This window comes from Pogona vitticeps, chromosome 2, assembly GCF_051106095.1.
Source record: "Pogona vitticeps strain Pit_001003342236 chromosome 2, PviZW2.1, whole genome shotgun sequence".
In the NCBI taxonomy this organism is placed as follows: Eukaryota; Metazoa; Chordata; class Lepidosauria; order Squamata; family Agamidae; genus Pogona; species Pogona vitticeps.
The window spans coordinates 87783489-87807553 of record NC_135784.1 but is presented as its reverse complement, the minus strand read 5'-3'; the positions used below and the strand labels follow the sequence as shown (position 1 = coordinate 87807553).

The following is a 24065-nucleotide window of genomic DNA, read 5'->3' as shown; positions in this document are numbered from 1 at the left end:
TCCTCTTAGTCTATTTTATTGGAGAAGCAGAATGTCATTTATGGATGTGATTAAGATGTCCTAGAGACAGTCCTTAGAAATGGGAAGAATGAGACTTAGTAAAGAAATGCTAAAATGAGTAAATCTGGTGGTTTTACAGGATTTTCATGGTGTGTTTCCCCATCTCCACCCAGTCCAGTCCAGGGTTATTAACCATGTATTATAGACATGAAATGCCTCCTTAAATGTAGGGTGAAGGCCAGCTTTGCAGCTCTTGAGAATTCAGCAGTGTCCTTAGTCCTGAAATGAAAATTAGGAAGAATTTAGTGCTGGTGCTTTGAAGGGAACAACATTTCATTCCCATGAGGGAATGAAAATAATGACCAGGATCATAATAGGCATCTGCTTATGGGATTTTTAGCAAGCCATCCTCTTTCTGGAACTCTCTAAGCTGCCCCAGGAATCTGTTGCAGAGAGAAGAAGAGTTGTTACAGCAGAAATACACTACTGCCAGAGAGAGAGAGAGAGAGAGAGAGAGAGAGAGAGAGAGAGAGAGAGAGAGAGAGAGAGAGAGAGAGAGAGAGAGAGAGAGAGAGAGAGAGAGAGATTGTGTGCAGAGAATGGAATGGCCTATGCCCATTCAATGGGCTTGAATGAATCTGGAGAAGCTGGATAAAGTTGTGGGGTTTTTTTTAAATCAAAACCCATTCTTGTGCCATCTTATCACTATTGGAAGTCAACTCAATTGCTTAATGTTTGTGCCTCAAAAACATGTAGCTACCCAGATAAACATATTTTGAGCTTTTTTTCCTCCTCCCACATGTTTTCCATTATTTTCATTTTGGGATGAGATCAAATAATTTTGTTTCCTGGTCCTGGCTCACAATTTGCTTCCACTGGAGTACAGTGAAAATGTTATAGACGAGTTTGAAAGTCTTTTAGTAGTGATTTCCCTGCTCACATTTTCCTCACCCGCCAAGGTGCATCTGCTTGGCCTGGACATGTAGTGGTGGTGGGAATAACAGAAAGGGGGGCAGAGAATGATGGAAAGGGGGCAAGGAGTGAGGATTAGAGGACATGGGTACAAGTGTGCTGGCTTTTTCAGCAAGCCCCTGTGCTTTTATTATTATTTTTAATTCCTCCTATCTGATAGTAGGATTTTTTTAAAAGAATTGGATGGGGTGTTCACATATGTGGAATAGATTCCAATGGATCGATTCCACCCCCACCCCCTAAATAAACAAAGCTCTAGCATGGAAGCAGAAAAACTCAGGCCCTTGGCACAGTGCTCTGTGCATGGACATACCTCATGTGCATGCTAAAATTTAAATCTTGTTTTAAAAAGAGAAGCAAGTACAAGAGTGGGCTCGACCCCTGAGCCAGTGTGGAAGATAACAGATCATGTCATTTATTTTACACAGTTCTTTCTTTGAGCTTTATAGATACAGTAAAAACAACAAGTCACTCTGATGTCTGTAGGCAAATTATAAAATAAGAACAAGACTAACCTTGTGGCATGGTCCTATATTCTTTACACCAATCTCAGATTTCGTTTTCCTGAGAAAAAGAAAGGGAAAAAAATAGTACAAGCAAACATATCATCCCAATAACGTCAATTTTGGAAAGGTTGTTACACTATGATTATAGGCTTCAGTCTGGTACATGTCTACTCAGAAGTAACTCCAACTACGTTTACTCCCAGATACAGTTAGTGGGTACAGAATTGCAGCTTAAATGCATGCAATGTTCTACATAATATGTTTTGAATTCTTCTTAAGATAACCTGTAATACAGTGCCAAGTTGTAGAAATATTCAATATTTCTCTTGCATTGTTTTTGTAAGCATTTGATATACAGTACATGTTGTTGTTGCTCCTGCTGTTATTATTGTTTACAGATCATGAAACCTCGACATCCACCTTACATTTTCCTTCAGCTACAAACTGCATTTTTTTGAAGTTACTTGTTCACCTCACCTTATGTTCACTGTACTCTGTATAAAAAAAGGAAGATGCAGAGTACAATCACGTGTGTGCAGATATGGAGAAAGCATTCAGGGGCACTTTGTTGCTGACTTTCCATATTATATTGAGCAAAAAAACAGAACTTTGGCATCTGAGAATCTCTGTTATTAGAGAATCCTGTGGCATCTTAAAAGATTAATGAGTTATATTTCATCTCGACTCCTTAACATCATCAGATCCTTCCATGAGGGAATGAAAGGCACTGTAGTTTTTGATGGCTCAACATCAGATCCCTTTGACATCCGAAGTGGAGTGAAACAGGGCTGTGTCCTCATACCAACCCTCTTTGGGATCTTTTTTGCTGTCATACTGAAGCACGCTGTTGGAACCGCAACAGAAGGTGTCTATCTTCGGACTAGATGGAGATGGAAAGCTCTTTAATTTCTCTAGATTGAAAGAGAAGACCAAAGTCCAGCTGAAATGCATACAGGACTTCCTCTTCACCAATGATTCAGCTGTTGTTGCCCATTCTGCTGAAGAGCTCCAACAACTCATAAATCGATTTAGCAAGGCCTGCCAAGACTTTGGATTAAGAATCAACCTAAAGAAAACACAAGTCATAGGCCAGGGCGTGGACTCACCTCCCTCTATTACCATCTCTACACAAGAATTGGAGGTTGTTCATAATTTCGTGCACCTTGGCTTAACGAACTCTGACACTCCCTAGATGTCGAGCTGGATAAACACATTGGAAAAGCAGCTGCCATGTTCTCTAGACTCACAAAGAGAGTCTGGCTTAATAAGAAGCTGATGGCATATATCAAGATCCAGGTCTATAGAGCCTGTGTCCTGAGCGCACTCCTGTACTGCAGTGAGTCCTGGACCCTTTGTGCACGGCAGGAGAGGAAGCTGAACACTTTCCATATGCGTTGTCTCTGATGCATTTTTTGTATCACCTGGCAGGTCAAAGTTCCAAATAGAGTAGTCCTAGAACAAGCTGGAACTTTTAGCATGTATGCATTACTGAAATAGCAATGTCTATGTCAGCTTGGATATGTTGTGAGAATGGCTGGCAGTTGGATTCCAAAAGATCTCCTGTATGGAAAGCGCCCCAGAGGGAGACCGTAGCTGCAATACAAGGATATCTGCAAGCGGGATCTGAAGGCCTTAGGAATGGACCTCAACAGATGGGAAAACTTGACTCTGAGCATTCAGCCTGCAGGCAGGCAGTGCAGCACGGCCTCTCCCAATTTGAAGAGGCACTTGTTCAGCATGCCGAGGTAAAGAAGCAATCCCAAAACCAGCAAAACCAGGGAGCTGGACAGGGGACAGATTGTATTTGTCCTCAGTGTGGAAGGGATTGTCACTCTCAAATTGGCCTTCTCAGCCACACGAGATGCTGTTCTAAGTCGTCCATTCAGAGCATGTTACAATAATCTCTCGAGACTGAAGGATGCCTAAACTGAAAAAAATCAAAATCTATATTTGCATCTCACCCCTTCAGATGCATGGGGCATAGCCTCAGAAAGGAGACGTTTCTACACACATTGAAGGCTGTCCACATGAAAAATAATGGAGAACCCATTGTGATGGTCTTACAGTCCATCATGAGATAAGAGGTAGTGTTGCCCCATGATTTCTTTATCATAGCCATTCAGGTGCAACAAGACTCTGTGTGTTTTATTGCTGGAACAAATTAACATACAAGGAAGAAGAAGAACTGATGTATGCCAGACATACATCACTTTCTAGATAATTTTTCTGCACCAGCCATGAAGGGGTGTGTGCTTAGAATCTGAGGAAATGGATTTCATCCACAAAAGCTTGCTATCTATTTTATTTTTAGTGGTCCAATAAAAGGTATCACCTATTCTTGCATTAATGAGAAAATTGTGCATAACCCTAAAATTCTTATAATGGAAAAGGCAGTGTCTGCAAGGCAAGTGCACATATATGTTGCTATACTCACAGGATTCTGTCACAGAGCATACATTCATTGCTGTATGTCACATCATCCGTGCCACAAATCTCCTGTGTGCTTCTTTTGCAGAGGACTTTTCCTCTAGTTTGAGGGTACTTGGCGCAATCAGCCTAAGGGGACAGCAGTAGAATTACTAGAATGGACAGCTGGTGAAGACAGAGCACACCTGTCTGTCTCTGGTTTCCTTTGCCGCCGCCCCCCCCGCCACCTGGCCTTCAAGTTTTCCAGCAAGAAAAGATGGAGAGGACTAGTGCAGGTAATCCTTGATAGATCTTCCAACTCTGAACAATCCACAGATAAGATACTACTAATGCTAACCCTGTCCTCAAATTGAATCAAGTCACTCCTCAGACTAAACTGGCTGGTGACGAAGGAAAATGGGATATCTATCTATCTATCTATCTATCTATCTATCTATCTATCTATCTATCTATCTATCTATCTATCTATCTATCTATCTATCTATCTATCTATCTATCTATCTATCTATCTATCTATCTATCTATCTATCTATCTATCTATCTGTCTGTCTGTCTGTCTGTCTATCTATCTATCTATCTATCTATCTATCTATCTATCTATCTATCTATCTATCTATCTATCTATCTGATTGAACAAAGCTATCAACAGAAGACTCATGAAGGTCACCAGGTATGTCTGAATTCGCCAGTCCTTCCTATAGGTCTTCAATGAGCAATTTAACACTTTGTGAAAGATCCTCTAAATTTTTGATCTTATATTCAGCAAAGTGTTAGGATTTGAAGTAATTCTGGGGCTCTGAGATGTATTCTTTATATGAGTGATAAACATTAACCTTTTGGTGGCAAAACATCTTGCAAACCTATGCAACTTAATTTGGGAGTAAATTCACTAAATTTAATGAGGACTTACTTCCAGTCCCCAAATAAACATATCTAAGATCACAATGGGCAAAATTTGGTTCCCCTGGCAGATGTGCAGTGGCATAATTTCTGTGGGAAATTATCACTAATTAACAAATCAGTTGGTGTGTGGTAAAGGATAAAAGTAGCAAATAGTTTAACTAGCAGCAGTTTGCTACTGCAGTTTATGCCATTGCACTCATAGCGGTCTAACTAACCAATAAGATTCTGGCAATTTGTGAATTTCTGGCATTATGAGGGAAAGATTGTCTTACCATTCCACGAACAACTTCAGGACATTCACCCTCATGTTTTAGTGCAAGGATATCATCACTTTTTCTGGAAACAGTAAAAGGAGCAATAAGTGACTTTCCTCAAACACAGATCATAATCCCTCAATGGAGTGAGGAACACTTATGGTCAGTTCATGGGCCAGCTCCCATGATATCTTCCAGCCTAAGATTTCTTGTCGAGTACTATCAACTTTGACTGTCAGCATCTCTCTAGGGTTTCAGACTAGATTCCTTCCTACCCCTCCCTGGGGATGCAACGATTAAACCCGAGAGTCTGCTTGGGGTCCCCAATGCAGCACCCAAAGATCTGTCCAAGTACTCATTGGGGCTGCTCTTGCTTAGCTTCCAAATTGATTGGAATATCCAGATCTTATGAGATTTGCTTGGCCTCAGATCTCACAGTGACAGATACTGCCATCCAAAGTGTGATCATCTTGTACTCGCAACAGCAACAGCTAAAACAGTGTAGGGCATGGGTGAGTGTCCCCTTCTGCAGTATTGAAGTCAAGGGGCCTTTTGGTAGTGGTGGGCGAACAGGAGAAGAAACTTTAACTGGCTTTATGTTACCTCAAACAGTAAATACTTAGTGATGTGAATGGAACTTATGGTCAAGACATAGTACAGAGACCACAAGAACAGGCATAGCACAACACATTCTCTCTCTCTCTCTCTCTCTCTCTCTCTCTCTCTCTCTCTCTCTCTCTCTGTGTGTGTGTGTGTGTGTGTGTGTCTTTCTATCTTTCTGTCTATCTGTCTGTCTGTCTTTGTGTAATCATGCTGAAGGTGAAGAAAATGGTGGAGTCAGATTATTGTGACTCTGGATTTAAGTACTGTACTCTTTTAGACAGTACTTGCATTGCAAAGTACACAAGTAATGCTACCCCACACTGTACAGCTGTTTTCTGGTCCATTACAGGAAGCCAACAGAATTTGCAAATGCAAAAGAGAGAGGGAAAGGGGAAAAGAAAAATGCTCTAAGCACACATACCGTAGTTTACCTACTGTGCTTCCTTTAAATTACAGTACAGGAATAAACTGGTATTTTCTTCTATTGCTCTGATGCTAGTACGTACTGTATTATTTTCTGCTATAAAGGGATAATGAATTTCTAAGTCAAAATAATGAAATGAGTACTTGTAACAATGTACATTTACTAATGACCCCATGCGTAGTCAAAATGATGACTGCACATTCATTGAATATAAATAAGAAGAAAGAAAAGTTGCTGAGATAACTGATGAAAGCCCCCAGTGGGCTTCAGAATGCCCATGGCTGCTTTGTGTCCCATGAAACTTGTTTGCTGCCATGCCATCGCCTGATGCTCTCCAGTTGTTCATTTGAGGGCACCTAAGTTGCAAAGACTTTGTCCCCAAGCTTCATTCTAGCTGCACGACTGGTTCAGCTCAGCATCCTCGTTCCAGTGTAATTTATGCCATCAGTTTACCACCACCTGTGTGTGTGTGTGTGTGTGTGTGTGTGTGTGTGTGTGTGTGTGTGTGTGTATGTGTATGTGTGTGTGTGTGTCATGCAGAGATGCAGAAAAATATTTCATCATTCATTCATACAGAGGAAGTCCTGACTTGCTTCTCAATTAAGCTGCCATGAAACATGACTCGGGTTCCTAAATTAATGATGAACAAGGTTGTAAAAGCATCACTATTAATTTTAATTATCTATCGTCCCTTTAATTGGGATCCTTTTCATGTGGGTTTGTTAGAGGCAAATCACCAAGGAGATGTAGGGAAGCTTCCAACGATGTAAACACAATTAGTGTCCCACAAAGAAGGCTTGCCTACATGAAATTACATTTGCTCTGCACCAAGAGCTACTGTTTATACTCACACGATCTCTGAACACAGGAAACATTTATTGCTGTATGTTTTTCCATCAGATCCACAAACAGGAGACCAAAGGTCACTGCAGGAAGTCCCATTCTTGTTTACATCAGCTAGAATTTTACTGCATTCCAACTGAAAGAAGAAGATGAGAGTGAATATCTTTTAAGAAGCCAGAATCATGTTGTGATTGCCTAAAATGTGGCAGAGAATTGCAATTGATTATAATCTCAATATATTTGAGTATAATCTCAATAAATTTCTGGCCACTGTTTCTAGCTTAGTTGGAAATGATGAAAATTAGAACGAGAGAGACTGTGATCATCCATTTCTTACTACCGTGTTTCCCCGAAAATAAAACAGGTTCTTATATTAATTTTTGCTCCAAGAAACAGATTAAAGTTTATTTTCAGGGGATATTTTATTTTACAGTCATATCTTCTGGTTGCTTCACAATGTTGCACGATGGTGGAGGGCAGAGTTTCACTTAACTGGGGATTATTTTGGGGGGTAGGGCTTATATTACAAGCATCCTGAAAAATCATACTAGGGCTTATTTTCAGGTTAGGTCTTATATTTGGGAAAACAGGGTAATAAGCTCCACTGGAATGCTTAATATAACCCTGTGTAAAAAATATGGATTATGATTAATATTAACAAACATCAGGGTTGGGGGGCAGGGTCTTTCAGCCTTACATCAAAAAGACTGTGAATAAACACACTAGGCTATGCATACTATAATGGTCCCAGCTTATATTTGTCAATAATCCTCAGAAATTAACATTCAATGAGTTAAATGTGATCAAAAATATATTCTGTTCTGTTTCTCTTTTCACTCATTAACACCCCCCAAAAAAACCAGGGAGACAAATATGTCAATTTTAATGTTAATACAGCCATTAAATGACAGTAAAGTACAAAAAAGAGTAATAAAATCAATGAACAATGAAACAGCAGGAAAGAAATGATTTACTGAAAATGAAGTGCAACACTTCAGGGTGGGCCAGGCCAGGGTGGGATGGGGAAAAGGAATCTGACCCACCTATGGTCCCACGCTTTGTATTGAGTCCAAACATTAAGGACCTATATCTTACCATCCTCAGCTAACCACTTATAAATAACTAAGCAAGAAGACAATTCTTAGCCTGGTACCCAAATACTGGTAAAGCTGGTGCCGGGTATACCTCTTGTGAGCAGTTAATCAAAGTCAGGGCAATGCCATGAAGAATAATTTATCATAAGTAAAGAAAACAGTTGTGCTTCTCTGCACAGTCAATGGATACATTAGCTCTGAGACCCTTTCCTACGAAGTATAGCAAGCAAATAGAAGCCCTTCCTGATTTGCCTCGTGGCTAGTTGTTCCTCAACTAGTTAGCAGTACAGTATTATTTGAAAAGTCACCTTGAATCACTGCAGCTGGACAGAAAGTGAACAGAGTTGCCTGCTGCTATACTTCCATGACACAGGGCAATTTTGTGCCAGTTGTGTGGCTTTTGTGATTAGCCATAACTTCAGCAATACAGCATGCCCAGTATAACGTAGTTTTAAGCAAACATCCCATGCAAAAAGCTGTAGCTGATCCATAGTGCCAGGCTTGATGAAAGCACCTTAGTAATTACAAAATTAGCAAGCTTTGTATGTTTAGGATTATGGATATGCAATGTAGTCTACCATAAAATGTGTTCTGCAGTTATCCACTGGTCCAAGGAAGGTGAGCTGATTGGTCTATCTATTCCTCTTTCCAAAAGGAACCCACCTGCTCCTGGCCCACAGGTTGGCTCACTGAAAAGAGGCAGCCATTTCTATAGATCAGTACTGGTCAACATGTAGCCCAAGACAGGAGTCCCCAACCTTGGGCCTCCAGATATTCTTGGACTTCAACTCCCAGAAATCCTGGCCAGCAGAGGTGATGGTGAAGGCTTCTGGGAGTTGCAGTCCAAGAACATCTGGAGGCCCAAGGTTTGGGGACCACTGGGCCAATAGATGTCCCTGGACTACAACTCCTAGCATTTGCCCTACTAGATGGGGATGATGGGAGCTGCAGGCCAACATCTGAAGGGCTATCCATTGCCTATCCCTGCTGCATATCCAGATATCAAAACTGCTGTACTGGGATGATCACTGCACATGGAAACATATGCAGGCATCGTATGAAAATGACTCATACAGATGCTTTATCCACCTCCATCACAACATCTTTGCATTCTCCTAAGCCACAGAGCCATCCTGTGAGCTGGCCCTTCTTTGCAATAAAAAATCTATTATTTTGTAGCCATTAATTGTTTGAATTCCAGTCACTAGAGGGCAGGGCAGCATTTCATGTCAACACATAAAATTAACATACCTCTATCAGGAGAGTTTTGTGGGGGCATATCCCAGGTATACAAATAATTATGAATGCACACTGTGATAAAAGAAATATCTTTCCCACTGGCCTCCCAACAGATACAATAAACAAATCCATGCAAAATTGTAGTCTTTTTCCTATTTTACTGGAGGAGAAATACAAAGGTGCATGTACCCTTCTTTATACAAAGACTCCAGCAGTATTTTAGATGCTTATAACCAGAAACTGCTAGGCTCAGGATAGGACAAGGTGTATATGTTTTTAATAAAATGTACAATGGAAAGAATTCAGGACTGGCAGCAACACATGAAACTGGCAGCTGTTATTTTGTTAAAAGAAGCAAAGCCTTCTGAGGTTCTCTCTACAAATGGTTAAAGATGTGAGCCTGGCTTTTACTGAATTCGTTGGTTTTAAATGCATTCATCTTCAAACCATAACCACCATGTGAATGGAAACAATGGTAGAATGGAGTATAAATGAATAAATAAAATAAAGCCCACTTTACTGTAGACAGAAACATGCACACTAATAGAAGTTTTTGCCTATAGAATTTGGCATCATTTTTGCCAAGGTATGTATTGGGCCTCCATATTTTCTTTTATTTAGCAGCTTTACACCCATGATATACTATAATGCCAGCCCCACTGAGATTATATAGTGCAATGTTCATATGTTGGAATTCAGCCACTTGCATATGATACCTTTAAGAGGTTAGAATGGGAGGGAGTTCGAGGTTCTATGTCAATCACACAGTAATAGTCAATAGTTGCCTCTTGACCTCAGATTCCTTTTCCCCACATTTTTCTAGTCAAGGTTCAATCAGCGTCAGTTAGTTTCAGTTAGTAAATGGAGTCAGCAGTTAAAGTCTGAATGAAGTGTTTAGGTAACCAGACAGTGAGTCAAATAATGAAGCTAACCAGATAAGCTATACTATGTGACAAGTAAATGCTTTCTTTGTTTTTCTTAAAGAGAGAGAGATACATATGAAGATTTGTGAGTAAAATAGAAACATTTTATATTATTTTGCAACACCAGAGTCTCTGATTGATCTATTGAGACTATAATGCCAGTTGAGGTAAAACTAACCAAAAAATAAAGGGTGGTATATTTGAGGGAGAGTAGTAATTATAGCTCATAGGTCCTTGTCTGGATTTTTCTCTGCTTTGTAGCTGGAGGTTTTAAGTCAGCAATTTCCACACCCTGCTAATACATATACTCACAAATGTGCATTAGGAATTTATTTCACCTTGTATTCCTTGGCAGCATTTCTTTTCTCTCTGTTGTTGAAAATTCCTTTTCGACATCTTTCATTGTAGTATGTTGTCTCTCCTATCCTGGAAGATGAAATTACAGGCATTTGTTAAATTCTTGGCAACATTATCCATGTCAGCTGGTAAGCCACCACAATACTCATCCTCTCCCCTATACAGTGGACCCTTGACTTACAGATGGCTTGACTTACAGACTTTTTGAGTTACAGACTTCTCTGGCCGCAAAATTTAGGTTTGACTTGCAGACTGAGATTTGACTTACAGACCAGAAAAAAACCAAAATGGAACAAAAAACGGCCTGTTACAGGATTAATCGGTTTTCAATGCACTGTAGGTCAATGGAGACTTGACTTACAGACTTTTTGACTTGAGAACCGCCTTCCAATACGGATTAAGTTCTCAAGTCAAGACCCCACTGTACAGTATATACAAAACTCCTGAATGATATGAAATGCTGGCACCATTTTAGAATCTTGACTATTGCATGCTCTGTGTTGGGCTAGTCTTCCAGTTAAACACAGAACAGTGTCTTCTTCAACCCTTAAGGAAGGAATAAGGAATCTGTGGTCATGCCAGTGTTGCTGGATTTCCTTCCCCATCAACCTCAGCCAGAACACTCAATGGTTATGAATGATGGGAGTTATAACATCTGGAGGGCCTGCCCTGAAGACATTCCAGTTTATTGTTTTCATGGATTAGAATCTACTTCATCAGGTGCCTCTTTTTGTGTGATTTCTGTAGAAGACTAACATGGAAAGGGAGGTGTGAGCTTTACCCTGGAAAGAGAAGTCAGTCCTTTGAAATCATTATTACTGAACGCTCACAAAAGCTTTAACTCTTTGGAAGTGTTAATACTTCTCTAAGCTATCCAGTTCAAAGAGGGTATTTTGCATTTGCTTTTTGCTGTTTGCAAGAAAATAAGTGCCCCTAATATTTAGCAGCTGTGGTTATAGCAACGTCTGGCGAATAGGAGCTGAGCAGATTGTTCTTCTCTTCTGTAAGGATGGAGAATGTCTTTGGCTGCTTTGGTTTGGTTGTTTCCTTTGCTGTTTGAGGAACCTTCCCGTCATCTCTGCTCTCTCTTTTTGCAATTCCAACTGTCCTCTTTCCCCATATCTTTTCCACTTTCCATCTCTAAGTTAGCACACATTTTATTTGCCCCCAATGTCTGTTTAGCCTTTATTTTCCCATGCACCTCCATCTCTTGTCTTAGGGTGTCTCTCAACTGTCCTCTTTCTTTGTGCAGTGATTCTTTTTCATTGTGCACTACACCTTCTAATTTCTCTCTTTTCACATCCCAAGGCACTCTTATTTATCTGCACCAAATGCATCCTTTCTTTAAAAAAACAACAACAGCATCCACAATTATTTTCCTCACTATCAGCTTTGCTAATTAGAAGGGTGGGGAGGAGCAACATCTCTTTCTCCTCAGGAAGCAAACTCCCTCAGGCCAGCCCTGGTCTGCATGTTCACCAAAAAAAATCCCAAAGCATTCTGTTGTAGCTACAATCCACAGACATCCCTTAAAATTCCTAAACTTCCCAGCAAAATAAATATTGCATGTTGATTTCCCACCAAGAATTTTGGAAATGGCCATCCTAATCCTTGGTGGGAAAAGATAGAAAATATATTTCTGGGCCTTGCAACTGGGGAGGGAAAGAACTTAAAGACCACCAGTAGTGAATAGTTGGACAGTGTTATTTAGCCTGTGGTGCAGATGTTTGTATTTTTAGTGGGTGGGAAGCGTTTGGAGATTTTTTTTGTGTGTGTCTGCATGTGGGTCTCATCCCTGGGTGTCTGTGTGAATTTCGTTGTATGTATATACTATATACAGACTTAGAATGACAATAAATTATTTGAATTTGGGAATGGTCTGCAGAATCAAGAACAACAAGGTCTCCATTGTAGGCTATGGAAAGATTTGTAGGGAAAGGAGCTCTGTCAAGGCAGATTCACTTGAGAAAGCATGGCTACGTTCCTAAATGCACACAATGGATAGGTCCATTGTGTGACAGCTGAGCTCTAACTGGGAATTACAAAGCAGGGATGATAGTTTAAAAGTCTGATTTTTTCCCCCATGAAAAGTCTCTGTTTGTTAAAATTGGCTCCTCTTTAGCCTCTGTCCTCTCATGGCTACAATATGCCATGCTTGGCACCAAGTCCATGGAATTCATCCAGAAGCAAAGGAGTAACCTGTCAGATGGTAATTTCATAGAGCAGAGAAATTGCCAATCAGCACTGATTTCTTACTTCTCTAGGTTCATTTTAAATCTGCTCGACCTTCTCCACCTAACCATAGTCTTCAAACACTAGTTTAGAACTGAGATTGCTTCAACAGAAGGTAGAACTGGGCAACATCAACAAGGTGGTGCCAGCACATGGTAGGTAGTTATGATACTGTGATGTACAATGCATAAGAAGACAAGTAGATACATCCAAGTTGCCAAAAATGCATTCACTGTCTGACTCACTGTGGTGCAGAATTTACAGGTTTCTGCTTTTATATCAGAGCTACTATCATGCAGAGACCCTGTATGTCTCACATACTCACCCTCCACAGTTGGTATGTGATCGGTAATCACCCTGGGCAATCCGATCACCCAATCCGCAAGGATTATTTGGATCACCTCTTTGCAGTCCACCACCATATGGATTGCAGTTTCTCTATCAAAGGAACAGAAGCACATTGGATACTAGGATTAGCCAAATGGAGAGCAGGGCATTAGGTGGATGAGATCTGCTCTCATCCCTTAATAAAACAGAAAGAGTGCCCAGTGCTTGGAAATAATTTGCATATTGCTTGTTTTTAGCTACCATCGTATGTATTACTGAGTTATTTGAATAGTCTCTTTTATCTTTCCAACCTCCAGGAAAAAAATATTTTCTGTTATCTCTTCTTAATCTGAACATTATTCCCAAACTAGGAATGTTTAAACAGAATTGGAGCTTCCTATATCATGGGAATACAGATAAAGACAACAAGGCACTGGATGCAACATGGGAGAGAGGAGAACCCCTTTTCCTAGCTAGAATGGTAATGGTCAAATAAATTGTGCAACTTTCCTCTCCTCACCTCATTTGGATTCCCTCGACTTAAAGTCCCTTGAACCACTCTATCTCCACTGGCATTCACACCTCTACCACCAGTCTTGCCGTCTCTTGCTTCTTTTTTGCTGGAAGGCATGGAATATGGAAAAACACAAGAAACATTATCCAGAAGCTGAGACTCCCCCTACTTAAACACTAGTTACATCTTGAACACTTGCTTGAAGAATAGAAAGAATAAATGCAAATGAATTTAAAAATTAAAAAACAGAAGCAGAAAAAAAGGGAAAAACACAACTCTGTACATGGAATGCGGCGCACGCAGGAGGGGCGATTTTCGCGCCCTCGATCGGCAGCGCGGTTTGCCTCCCGGTCCCGGAAAGAAGTAAGCAACGGGGCCACGTGATGCTGGGGAAGGGGTGGAGGCTTTATAAGGAGGAGCCGTCCCGAAGCTCAGTCTCTTTCGCTTTTGGCACCCACCCACCCGCCCGATTTCTAGTGTGTTTCTAGGTCACCTTTTTGGGGCCGGATAGGAATTTTTGACCTCTATCCTGATTGGCCGTTGGATGGGGGGATTTTTCGCCTATCCCACACTGGAAAAAGGTTTTGTTGGAAACCAAGGGTGGTTTTCTTTTCAGTCACACTGGCGGGTAGTGCGGGAATAACTGGTTGTCTTGGTGTGTGTGTGTTTAGTCGTTTAGTCGTGTCCGACTCTTCGTGACCCCATGGAGCAGAGCACGCCAGGCCCTCCTGTCTTCTACTGCCTCCCGGAGTTGTGTCAGGTTCATGTTGGTTGCTTCGCAGACACTGTCCAGCCATCTCATCCTCGGTCGTCCCCTTCTCCTCTTGCCATCACACTTTCCCAACATCAGGGTCTTTTCCAGGGAGTCTTTTCTTCTCATTAGATGGCCAAAGTACTGGAGCCTCAGCTTCAGGATCTGTCCTTCCAGTGAGCACTCCGGGTTGATTTCCTTTAGAACTGATAGGTTTGTTCTCCTTGCAGTCCAGGGGATTCTCAAGAGCCTCCTCCAGCACCACAATTCAAAGGCATCAATTCTTCGGCGGTCTGCTTTCTTTATGGTCCAGCTCTCACTTCCATACATCACGACAGGAAAAACCATAGCTTTGACTATTCGGACTTTTGTTGGCAAGGTGATGTCTCTGCTTTTCAAGATGCTGTCCAGATTTGTCATCGCTTTCCTCCCAAGAAGAAGGCGCCTTTTAATTTCAGGGCTGCTGTCTCCATCTGCAGTGATCATGGAGCCCAGGAAGATAAAATTTGACACTGCCTCCATATCTTCCCCTTCTATTTCCCAGGAGGTGATGGGACCAGTGGCCATGATCTTAGTTTTTTTGATGTTGAGTTTCAGACCGTTTTTTGCACTCTCCTCTTTCACTCTCATTACAAGGTTCTTTAATTCCTCCTCACTTTCTGCCATCAGAGTGGTATCATCTGCATATCGGAGGTTGTTGATATTTCTTCCGGCAATCTTAATTCCGGCTTGGGATTCCTCCAGTCCAGCCTTCCGCATGATGTATTCTGCATATAAGTTAAATAAGCTGGGGGACAATATACAGCCTTGCCGTACTCCTTTCCCAATTTTGAACCACTCAGTTGTTCCATGACCAGTTCTAACTGTTGCTTCCTGTCCCACATATAGGTTTCTCAGGAGACAGATAAAGTGGTTAGGCACTCCCATTTCTTTAAGAACTTGCCATAGTTTGCTGTGGTCCACACAGTCAAAGGCTTTCGCATAGTCAATGAAGCAGAAGTAGATATTTTTCTGGAACTCTCTGGCTTTCTCCATAATCCAGCGCAAGTTAGCAATTTGGTCTCGAGTTCCTCTGCCTCTTCGGAATCCAGCTTGTACTTCTGGGAGTTCTCGGTCCACATACTGCTGAAGCCTACCTTGGAGGATTTTGAGCATAACCTTGCTAGCGTGCGAAATGAGTGCAATTGTACGGTAGTTGGAGCATTCTTTGGCACTGCCTTTCTTTGGGATTGGGATGTAGACTGATCTTTTCCAATCCTCTGGCCACTGTTGAGTTTTCCAAACTTGCTGGCATATTGAATGTAGCACCTTAACAGCATCATCTTTCAAGATTTTAAATAGTTCAACTGGAATGCCATCACCTCCACTGGCCTTGTTGTTAGCCAGGCTTTCTAAGGCCCACTTGACTTCGCTCTCCAGGATGTCTGGCTCAAGGTCAGCAACTACATTGTCTGGGTTGTCCGGGATATCCACATCTTTCTGATATAATTCCTCCGTGTATTCTTGCCACCTCTTCTTGACGTCTTCTGCTTCTGTTAGGTCCCTCCCATTTTTGTCTTTTATCATGTTCATCTTTGCGCAAAATGTTCCTCTAATATGTCCAATTTTCCTGAACAGATCTCTGGTCTTTCCTTTTCTGTTATCTTCCTCTATTTCTTTGCATTGTTCATTTAAGAAGGCCCTCTTGTCTCTCCTTGCTATTCTTTGGAAGTCTGAATTCAAGTTTCTGTAACTTTCCCTATCTCCCTTGCATTTTGCTTCCCTTCTCCTCTCTGCTATTTCTAAGGCCTCGTTGGACAGCCACTTTGCTTTCTTGCATTTCCTTTTCTTTGGGATGGTTTTCGTTGCTGCCTCCTGGACAATGTTACGAGCCTCTATCCAAAGTTCTTCAGGCACTCTGTCCACCAAATCTAGTTCCTTAAATCTGTTCTTTACTTCCACTGTGTATTCATAAGGGATTTGGTTTAGATTATACCTGAGTGGCCCAGTGGTTTTTCCTAATCTCTTCAGTCTAAGCTTGAATTTTGCTATGAGAAGCTGATGATCAGAACCGCAGTCAGCTCCAGGTCTTGTTTTTGCTGACTGTATAGAGCTTCTCCATCTTTGGCTGCAGAGAATATAATCAATCTGATTTCGATATTGCCCATCTGGTGATTTCCATGTATAGAGTCGCCTCTTGTGTTGTTGGAAAAGAGTGTTTGTGATGACCAGCTTATTCTCTTGACAAAACTCTATTAGCCTTTGTCCTGCTTCGTTCTGAACTCCAAGGCCAAACTTCCCTGTTGTTCCTTTTATCTCTTGGCTCCCTACTTTAGCATTCCAGTCCCCTAGAATGAGAAGAACATCTTTCTTTGGTGTCAGTTCTAGAAGGTGTTGTAAATCTTCATAGAATTGTTCAATTTCAGTCTCCTCAGCAATGCTGGTTGGTGCATAAACTTGGATTATTGTGATGTTGAATGGTCTGCCTTGGATTCGTATTGACATCATTCTATCATTTTTGAGATTGTATCCCATTACAGCTTTTCCCACTCTTTTGTTGACTATGACGGCTACTCCATTCCTTCTACGGGATTCTTGTCCACAATAGTAGATATGATAATCATCTGAGCTGAATTCGCCCATTCCTGTCCATTTTAGTTCACTGATGCCCAGGATGTCGATGTTTATTCTTGCCATCTCCTGTTTGACCACCTCCAGCTTCCCAATGTTCATAGATCTTACATTCCAGGTTCCTATGCAGTATTTTTCTTTGCAGCATTGGATTTTCCTTTCACTTCCAGGCACGTCCACAGCTGAGCGTCCTTTCGGCTTTGGCCCAACCACTTCATTAGCTCTGGAGCTACTTGTACTTGTCCTCCGCTCTTCCTCAGTAGCATGTTGGACGCCTTCCGACCTGAGGGGCCCATCTTCCAGCGTCATATCTTTTAGCCTTTTGTTTCTGATCATGGGGCGTTCTTGGCAAAGATACTGGAGTGGCTTGCCATTTCCTACTCCAGGTGGATTGCGTTTAGTCGGAACTCTCCACTATGTCCTGTCCGTCTTGGGTGTCCCTGCACGGCATAGCCCATAGTTTCTCTGAGTTACTCAAGCCCCTTCGCCACGACAAGGCAGCAATCCATGTCTTGGTGGGTCCCCCTTTTATAATTAATATAAACCAACAGCGGGTCGCTCCTTACGCCTCTGCGGATCGTGCGATCACAGGGAAGGGGGGGCTTATGCGCTGGGCCACTTACGGACCGAGAGTCAACAATATAGATGGCTCTGGGCCCGGGGTGTTTTGATTGAGGTCCGTCAGGTTCCTACGGTCGTTAGACGGATGGAACCTGGGGGCCTGGGACTCGCCCATTGACGGATAATAATATTTGGATGCCAGAGACTTATTTACCCGCACTACCGCAGGCCCCCTCAAGTTTGGATTGATTTATTGGTTGAATTTGAATTGGTTTTTAATAAAGTGTGGCACATAATTAAATCCAAAGAATCGTTGTCTTGCGTATTCATTTCGGGAGATGGGGAGGCAATGAGTGACTGCTAATGAAAAGTTGACTTGTTAATTTACACAGAACAAACACACTGTAATTATAAACTGGATTTTTAGGATTCTAATGGAAGTTGGAGCTGTTTGATAGAAGTGTGAATAGTTTAATGGGTAAAATCTAGGTTTAAGCGTAATGTAGAGGCTAAAAGGTTGGATTTTGCAAAGTACATCCTAAGTTGAAATCCCCAATCAGTCATGAAGCTTTCTACATGGGCCAGCTACAGTACACTGTTGTGATTTAAGGAGGACAATGAGGAATGAACATTTGCCACCCTAACTTCTGTGAGTATTGGGCAAATAAAAATCAAAGGAAATAAACAATGTGATTTCCACACAGTGAGATATGTTAGAAGGATCTGCTGACTTAAATCAGGCTGATAAGCCCATAAACCATTATTTCATGTCTGCAAGAATATAATTAACATGCAGCATTTTTCCCAGCTTTCACACTGAAGACTGCATCCAATGATCAGTATACAGTATAATACTCCTAAAAACTAACCCATAAAAGCAAATGCAAGACAACAAATAATTAATTTACTAAAACAACAACAATACAACCACTTACAACCATCAAACAAAACTGTCCCAATCTCCACCCACCAAATATATACATTTTACAGAATAAATCCCCACAGTAAGTTAATCAAATAGCATTTATTCAGAAATCAATCAGACAGGGAAAGAACCCACCCACTTCCGCACACAGAAGAGAAAATATAGCAAAATAAAACATACACAGGTCCCCCCTCCAACAACAACAACAACAACAACAAAAGCAAGCAAAAGTTTAAAAAAAACAACAAAAAAGAGAGCAAAGCTCTCAAATCAAAATGACCAGAATATGGGTGAGATTTCTTTCCCATCCATTACTTGATGTCTCCTTTTCTCTTCTATGATCCAATGAGAAGCAGCGAAAAGAATTCCCAAGGAAATGGGGTGGGGGGAATCCTCCAAAAAATGTGGAGAAAAGGAAAGGATTCAAGACAGAGGTACAGATCAGCCCAGCAGAAAGGCAGAACAAGAAGAAAGTGCCAGAAGTTCACACATCCACAAAGAACGAGTAAAACCAAGAAAGAAGGCTCTTTTCTGAGTTCTTTGGGCTAACACAAAAATCTCATCCCTATTAATTATTTCCTTGAATTTATATTCTACCTTTTTCTACAAGGAGTGAAAGGTGCTATCTATTATATTGATCCCCAGTTTATTTTCACAAAAGCCTTGTGAAGCAGGTTAGGTTGAGAGAGAGAGAGAGAGAGAGAGAGAGAGAAACAAGTCCACAGTCACAGTATGAGCTTTATGGAGGAATGGGAATTTGAGTTAGATCTCACCAGTCCTAGTCCAATACTATAATCACTGCAATTACTATTCAGTCGTAAGAGTCATACATACATGGAAGCACTCTCCATGCGTGTACCCCTCTTATCCAAATAGAACCTATCTTACTGGATAGAAAAAGCTCTCCCTTTCCCTTCTCCAATAACTCCATTTTGTGCCTTCTGAAAATGTGCTCTCCCCTGACAAATGCAACTCTGGGCTCTGTAGTCCCAGGTTCACTCAGTCTTCTTCATTGTCCTGGCCTAGACTGGGACTCTGGTCAAGATGAAACCCAGCAGACTTTACTCTTCTCACTTGCAACACATGAAAGTCCAAATGTGGTACCAACGCAATTGGCAGCACTCGGGAACAGTGTCACTGCAGGTGGATGTTGTTGCTGCCACAGAATCAGAGAACCATACCCTGTTTCCCTGAAAATCAGACCTAACCTGAAAATAAGCCTTCAGCATGCTCATAATATAAGCCCTACCGCCAAAATAAGCCCCAGTTAAGTGAAATCCCGCCCTCCACCATTGTGCAGCAACCAGAAGAAGATGATATGACTGTATTTCAATAAATGAAGATTGTTGTATATGAAAAAATGAAACATCCCCTGAAAATAAGCCCTAACGAGTTTTTGGAGCAAAAATTAATATAAAACCCTGTCTTATTTTTGGAGAAACACAGTAGAAAGGTGAGGTTGGAAGGGGCCTACAAGGCCATCAAGTCCAACCCCCTGCTCAATGCAGGAATAAAATCAAAGCATATCTGCCAGGTGATGATCTAAGTTTTTCTTGAATGCCTCCAGTGTTGGAGCACTCACCAACCCCTGCGCTAACTGGCTCCACTGCCATCATCACCTCCAGCATCATTCTTATTATTTACACCATCAATGAATTCAAGCTCTTAGTTCCTTTGAGTGACATATTGCACCCATGCTTCAGTGCATACCCTGGACATTTAGCAATCCAATGTCAGAAGAAAACATTTCACACAGCAACGGGCAAACAAGTGAAGGTACATAGGTCCTCATAAAATTTATACATTTTATTTCTAATAAATTAGAAATTTTATTGCTTTTTGATTAAATTTGTTGCTTTTAAATTCTTTATCAATTTTATCAAGCTGTAGAACCTGAGAAGTACATCTCATGACATCTTTCTTATAGATGCTCTCTCATGGATGCATCTCAGATAGCTAATGATCACCTAGCTTATTTATTGCTAGCTTATTTATTTATTTATTAACCAAAACAAAGAAGAACCCAGTTTTTACAGCCTCATTGTCCACAGTCCTCGGCAGCAACAGGTGGGCTATCTGCCATTCTACATCGATTGTTTAAATTGTTTTTAGATTCCTACTCCTCCCAAGAAAACCATTTCAACATCATTGGCTTGAGCACTCACAATTTCTCTGCACACATTATGCATTTGTTGCTGTGAGTATATCCAGAAGCATCTCGTACTGGGTCATTTTCACGGGTGCAACTCAGTTCTCCACCTGGCCCCATTTGTGACCGATATTCATAGCATTCATCACCATTCTGGAGGGACAAAACACAAATTTGTTGGGCTGCTCTGAGTCTCCTAAATTCTGCAAAAGAGCAACATTATCGAGACACATTGTCTGCCAGGGCCAGTTGTGCCACTTACCACCTGTTATGTTAGAGGAAATTTGGGTGCTTCTTTCTTGAAAGCATATGTGGAGCATTTTCTATAGAAACCTAATTATTATTCTTTGGCAGAAATATTCAGCATATTCAAATATACAGCTGTATATACAATTGAAAAATATTCAGACATACAAGTGATTTGGATGATAAATGGTTACTTGCCACTCGCTCTGCAACATGTTTAAAATACTATGAGTTCACAGCAACAAACTGTACATAGACAACAGTATTAAAGCAATCAGAAAATATACATCTGTACGTATATCAGCTGTTGTGTTGCACATTTAAAATGTAAGAACTGGAACATACATTTAATTAGTAGTGAACAAAGGCATTCATAAAAGCTGAAGGATGTGAAACATTTCTCCAACAAACACCAACAGAGCATGGGCAGAGTTCCTACTCCAGTCCTCTGAAGATGCTGGCCACAGAGACTGGTGAAACATCAGGAAGAACAACCTTCAGAACATGGCCAAAGAGCCTGAAAAACCCACAAAAACTATTTCTCCCACTTTCTTTTTCTTTAAAGCTCATGTTCTTTTCACCCTGAATATGGAGAAATTTGTAAAATTTGTTAAATCCTGGTTAAAACAAAAACAAAACTGAAGTGAACTTCTCCCCAAATCGCACCAGATAAATTCAAGAAGACAATTGTTCTCAGCATGGAAAAGATTGTGTGGTACCTGCCAGTGGCAGGGGAAAAAATTGGCACCACGGCTGAATACAGAGAGATTGGAACTCGTACCTGAAAATAAAATACTCAAAATTGTAGACAAAAAAACAAACAAACAAACAAAACAGACTGGTTGGTTTTAGTTTTTCCCATCTTTTCTCTTAGTGCCTCAGTATCTCATAATGGAAAAATGCCTTTTACCCACCCAATTCAGAATGAAGAGCTGAGACAAAAGTGGTGGGTTTAAACTATGGCCACAACTTTATCCAACAATTAATCTAAATTTCCACCTCCTGCAGAGGGGACTACCTGACCTCCTCTCCTCACCAGAAAGGACGGGTAACAAGCTCTGAAGACTTACTGTACTTAGACAGCCCAACCCCGTCTAACAAATGATCACAACACCTTCCAGTATACGTTCTTCAGGAGCAGCCTCATACTTACCTGGCAAAGTCCTAAACCAGCAGCCCATCCGAAAGATAATTCAGGTGGCAAACCAAAGCTACCTTTTGCCCAAGTCTTGGGACTTTAGGCAGGCAGTGGTGGTGAATCTCAAGATCTAGAATGACTGAACGTTGGCTAAGGTGGCTGGAGCTTCTGGGAGGAAGTCCAAAACATATGGAGATCAAAAGGGTGAGATTCACAGCCACCACAGGCCATGTTCAGGCACTCTAGGAGGGGCAGGTCCGAGAAAAATGTTGAAGGCCACTGAGCTAGATCACATGCTGATGGTGGTTTGCTCTACAAATATATATGAGAAAACTGAAAGGAATTCTAGAACACTTGGATTGTTAACATGGGATGGAGGATAAATAAATCCTGTTTGACTTCTTACCAGAAAAGGTATGTGCTTCCTCAGAGACAGGTTGCTACATGTCAGCACAATTGGGATTACAGGTTTTCTCTGCTCTGACTTTAGTGCTTTTAGGCTGCAATCCCTTAAATGCCAGTACTCTGACAGTTGAGAGGGCAAAAAAGAGGGGTGTTCTAGTTGCAGGTTGGAGGAGGTTTTGGACTTACTGGATGCAACACCCTTCTGTTCCCACAGCATGCTCCCAGAATCAGACGTGATTTTAAAGAACTCTGCCCTTGGAGCATCTCTGCTTATTTTCCCTCCACTCTATAGACCTTCTGCCTCCATTTTAGGGAGGGAAACATTGTATCTGTTTTGGGACTCCAGTTCCCAGAATACCATAACTAGCACGGCCAGGACTGCACTGTCAGTCACTTCGACTTCTGAAAGCTTCTCAGCTACTTTCTTTAGGGATGGAAGCATGCAAGAAAGCTACATCCTTATTAGGGCTGAAAGCACATTAGCAATGAATAGACTTAATTCAGTTGGAGTGCTGTGTTTAGGAAATCAGATGTCAAAGAATCCTATGTTTAAATCCTGAAGCTTAATCACAAAACAATGCAAGCTAATTTACAAAATATATTAGGTAAGAAAAGCTCCTGCTGGGCACTTAGAAAGTTTTGACATTTGTGAAATTCCCTCTCTAATGATGGATTATCTGTAAAGTCTAGTTCTCTCCTGTAGTCTCACACAGAATATAAAATAATGATGTGAACGTGTGAACTAACAATCCATGTGTTCTCCTAATTAGATTCTCATGACACAGCAGGGATTAAGAAAGAGAAACACACCCACAATTGTAGATTCAAAACAATGCATGAAGCACAAGCTTTTCAAGCTGAAAGCAAAGCATGCTTTTTCTATACCGCTTCATAGATCTTAAAGCATGCTCTGGGCAGTTTACACATTAATTATGCAAGCTAAACATTGCCCCCCCCCACCATCCCTCAATGAGCTGAATACTCAATTTACCAGCCTTGGAAGGATGGAAGGGAGAGTCAACTTCGAGCTACCTAGGACTGAACCCGGGTCAGGTCATGAGCAGTGTTGAAGGAAAGATACAAGATTCTTTGGGGAAATGTCTCCAATAACCAGCCTTTATCGTACATTGCTGCTTCTCCACCATTTGTAATGAAAATGTTTAGTTAGATCTCTGTACCATTTATAGCCATCTAAGCGTCTTCACATTTTGCCTTTATAGAACTTCAATACAGATTCAAAGCGTACGGTTGATACAGTGGATCATGTTTATTGTACTTTTCCCAACATGCTTAATGGGCTATAATATTTTCAACACAACCATCAATTTATGATAGCATTAAAAAAACTCTTAAGAAACCTCTTAAGACATCTAAGAAAGTCATAGCTAAACTGGTGCAGTGGTGCCTTGACCTAGGAACATTTTGATTTATGAACAGCTCTGTTCGCAAAATTTTGCTTTGACTTACGAATGGAGCTTTGACCTACGAACGCCGGGAACCTGCACTGGGAGGCAGAGCTGGCCGGGAGGCCTTTCGAATTTCCCGGGCTCCTGCCTCCCAGTGCGGGGTCCGTCCCTGCTGCTTGCTTCCCAGCCAGGTTCTGCCTCCTGGAGCCCAGCCGGGAAGCGAGCCGCGGGGACAGACGCCGGAAGCCAGAGCCCA

At 41.4% G+C, this 24065-nt stretch overlaps 1 protein-coding gene across 1 annotated transcript; it reads right to left on the bottom strand.

Moving 5' to 3' along the window:
- LOC140704124 (ovomucoid) lies at positions 1–23743 on the bottom strand. Its single transcript, XM_072988885.2, has 9 exons — positions 20631–23743; positions 13625–13724; positions 13103–13215; positions 10527–10614; positions 6941–7068; positions 5081–5144; positions 3913–4034; positions 1488–1536; positions 1–279 (listed from the first exon to the last, which is right to left on the bottom strand). Exons 1-9 carry the CDS (start codon positions 20732–20734, stop codon positions 274–276), a joined length of 774 nt encoding a protein of 257 aa, XP_072844986.2. The 5' UTR covers positions 20735–23743; the 3' UTR covers positions 1–273.
- Between the last annotated feature and the right edge of the window lie 322 nt (positions 23744–24065).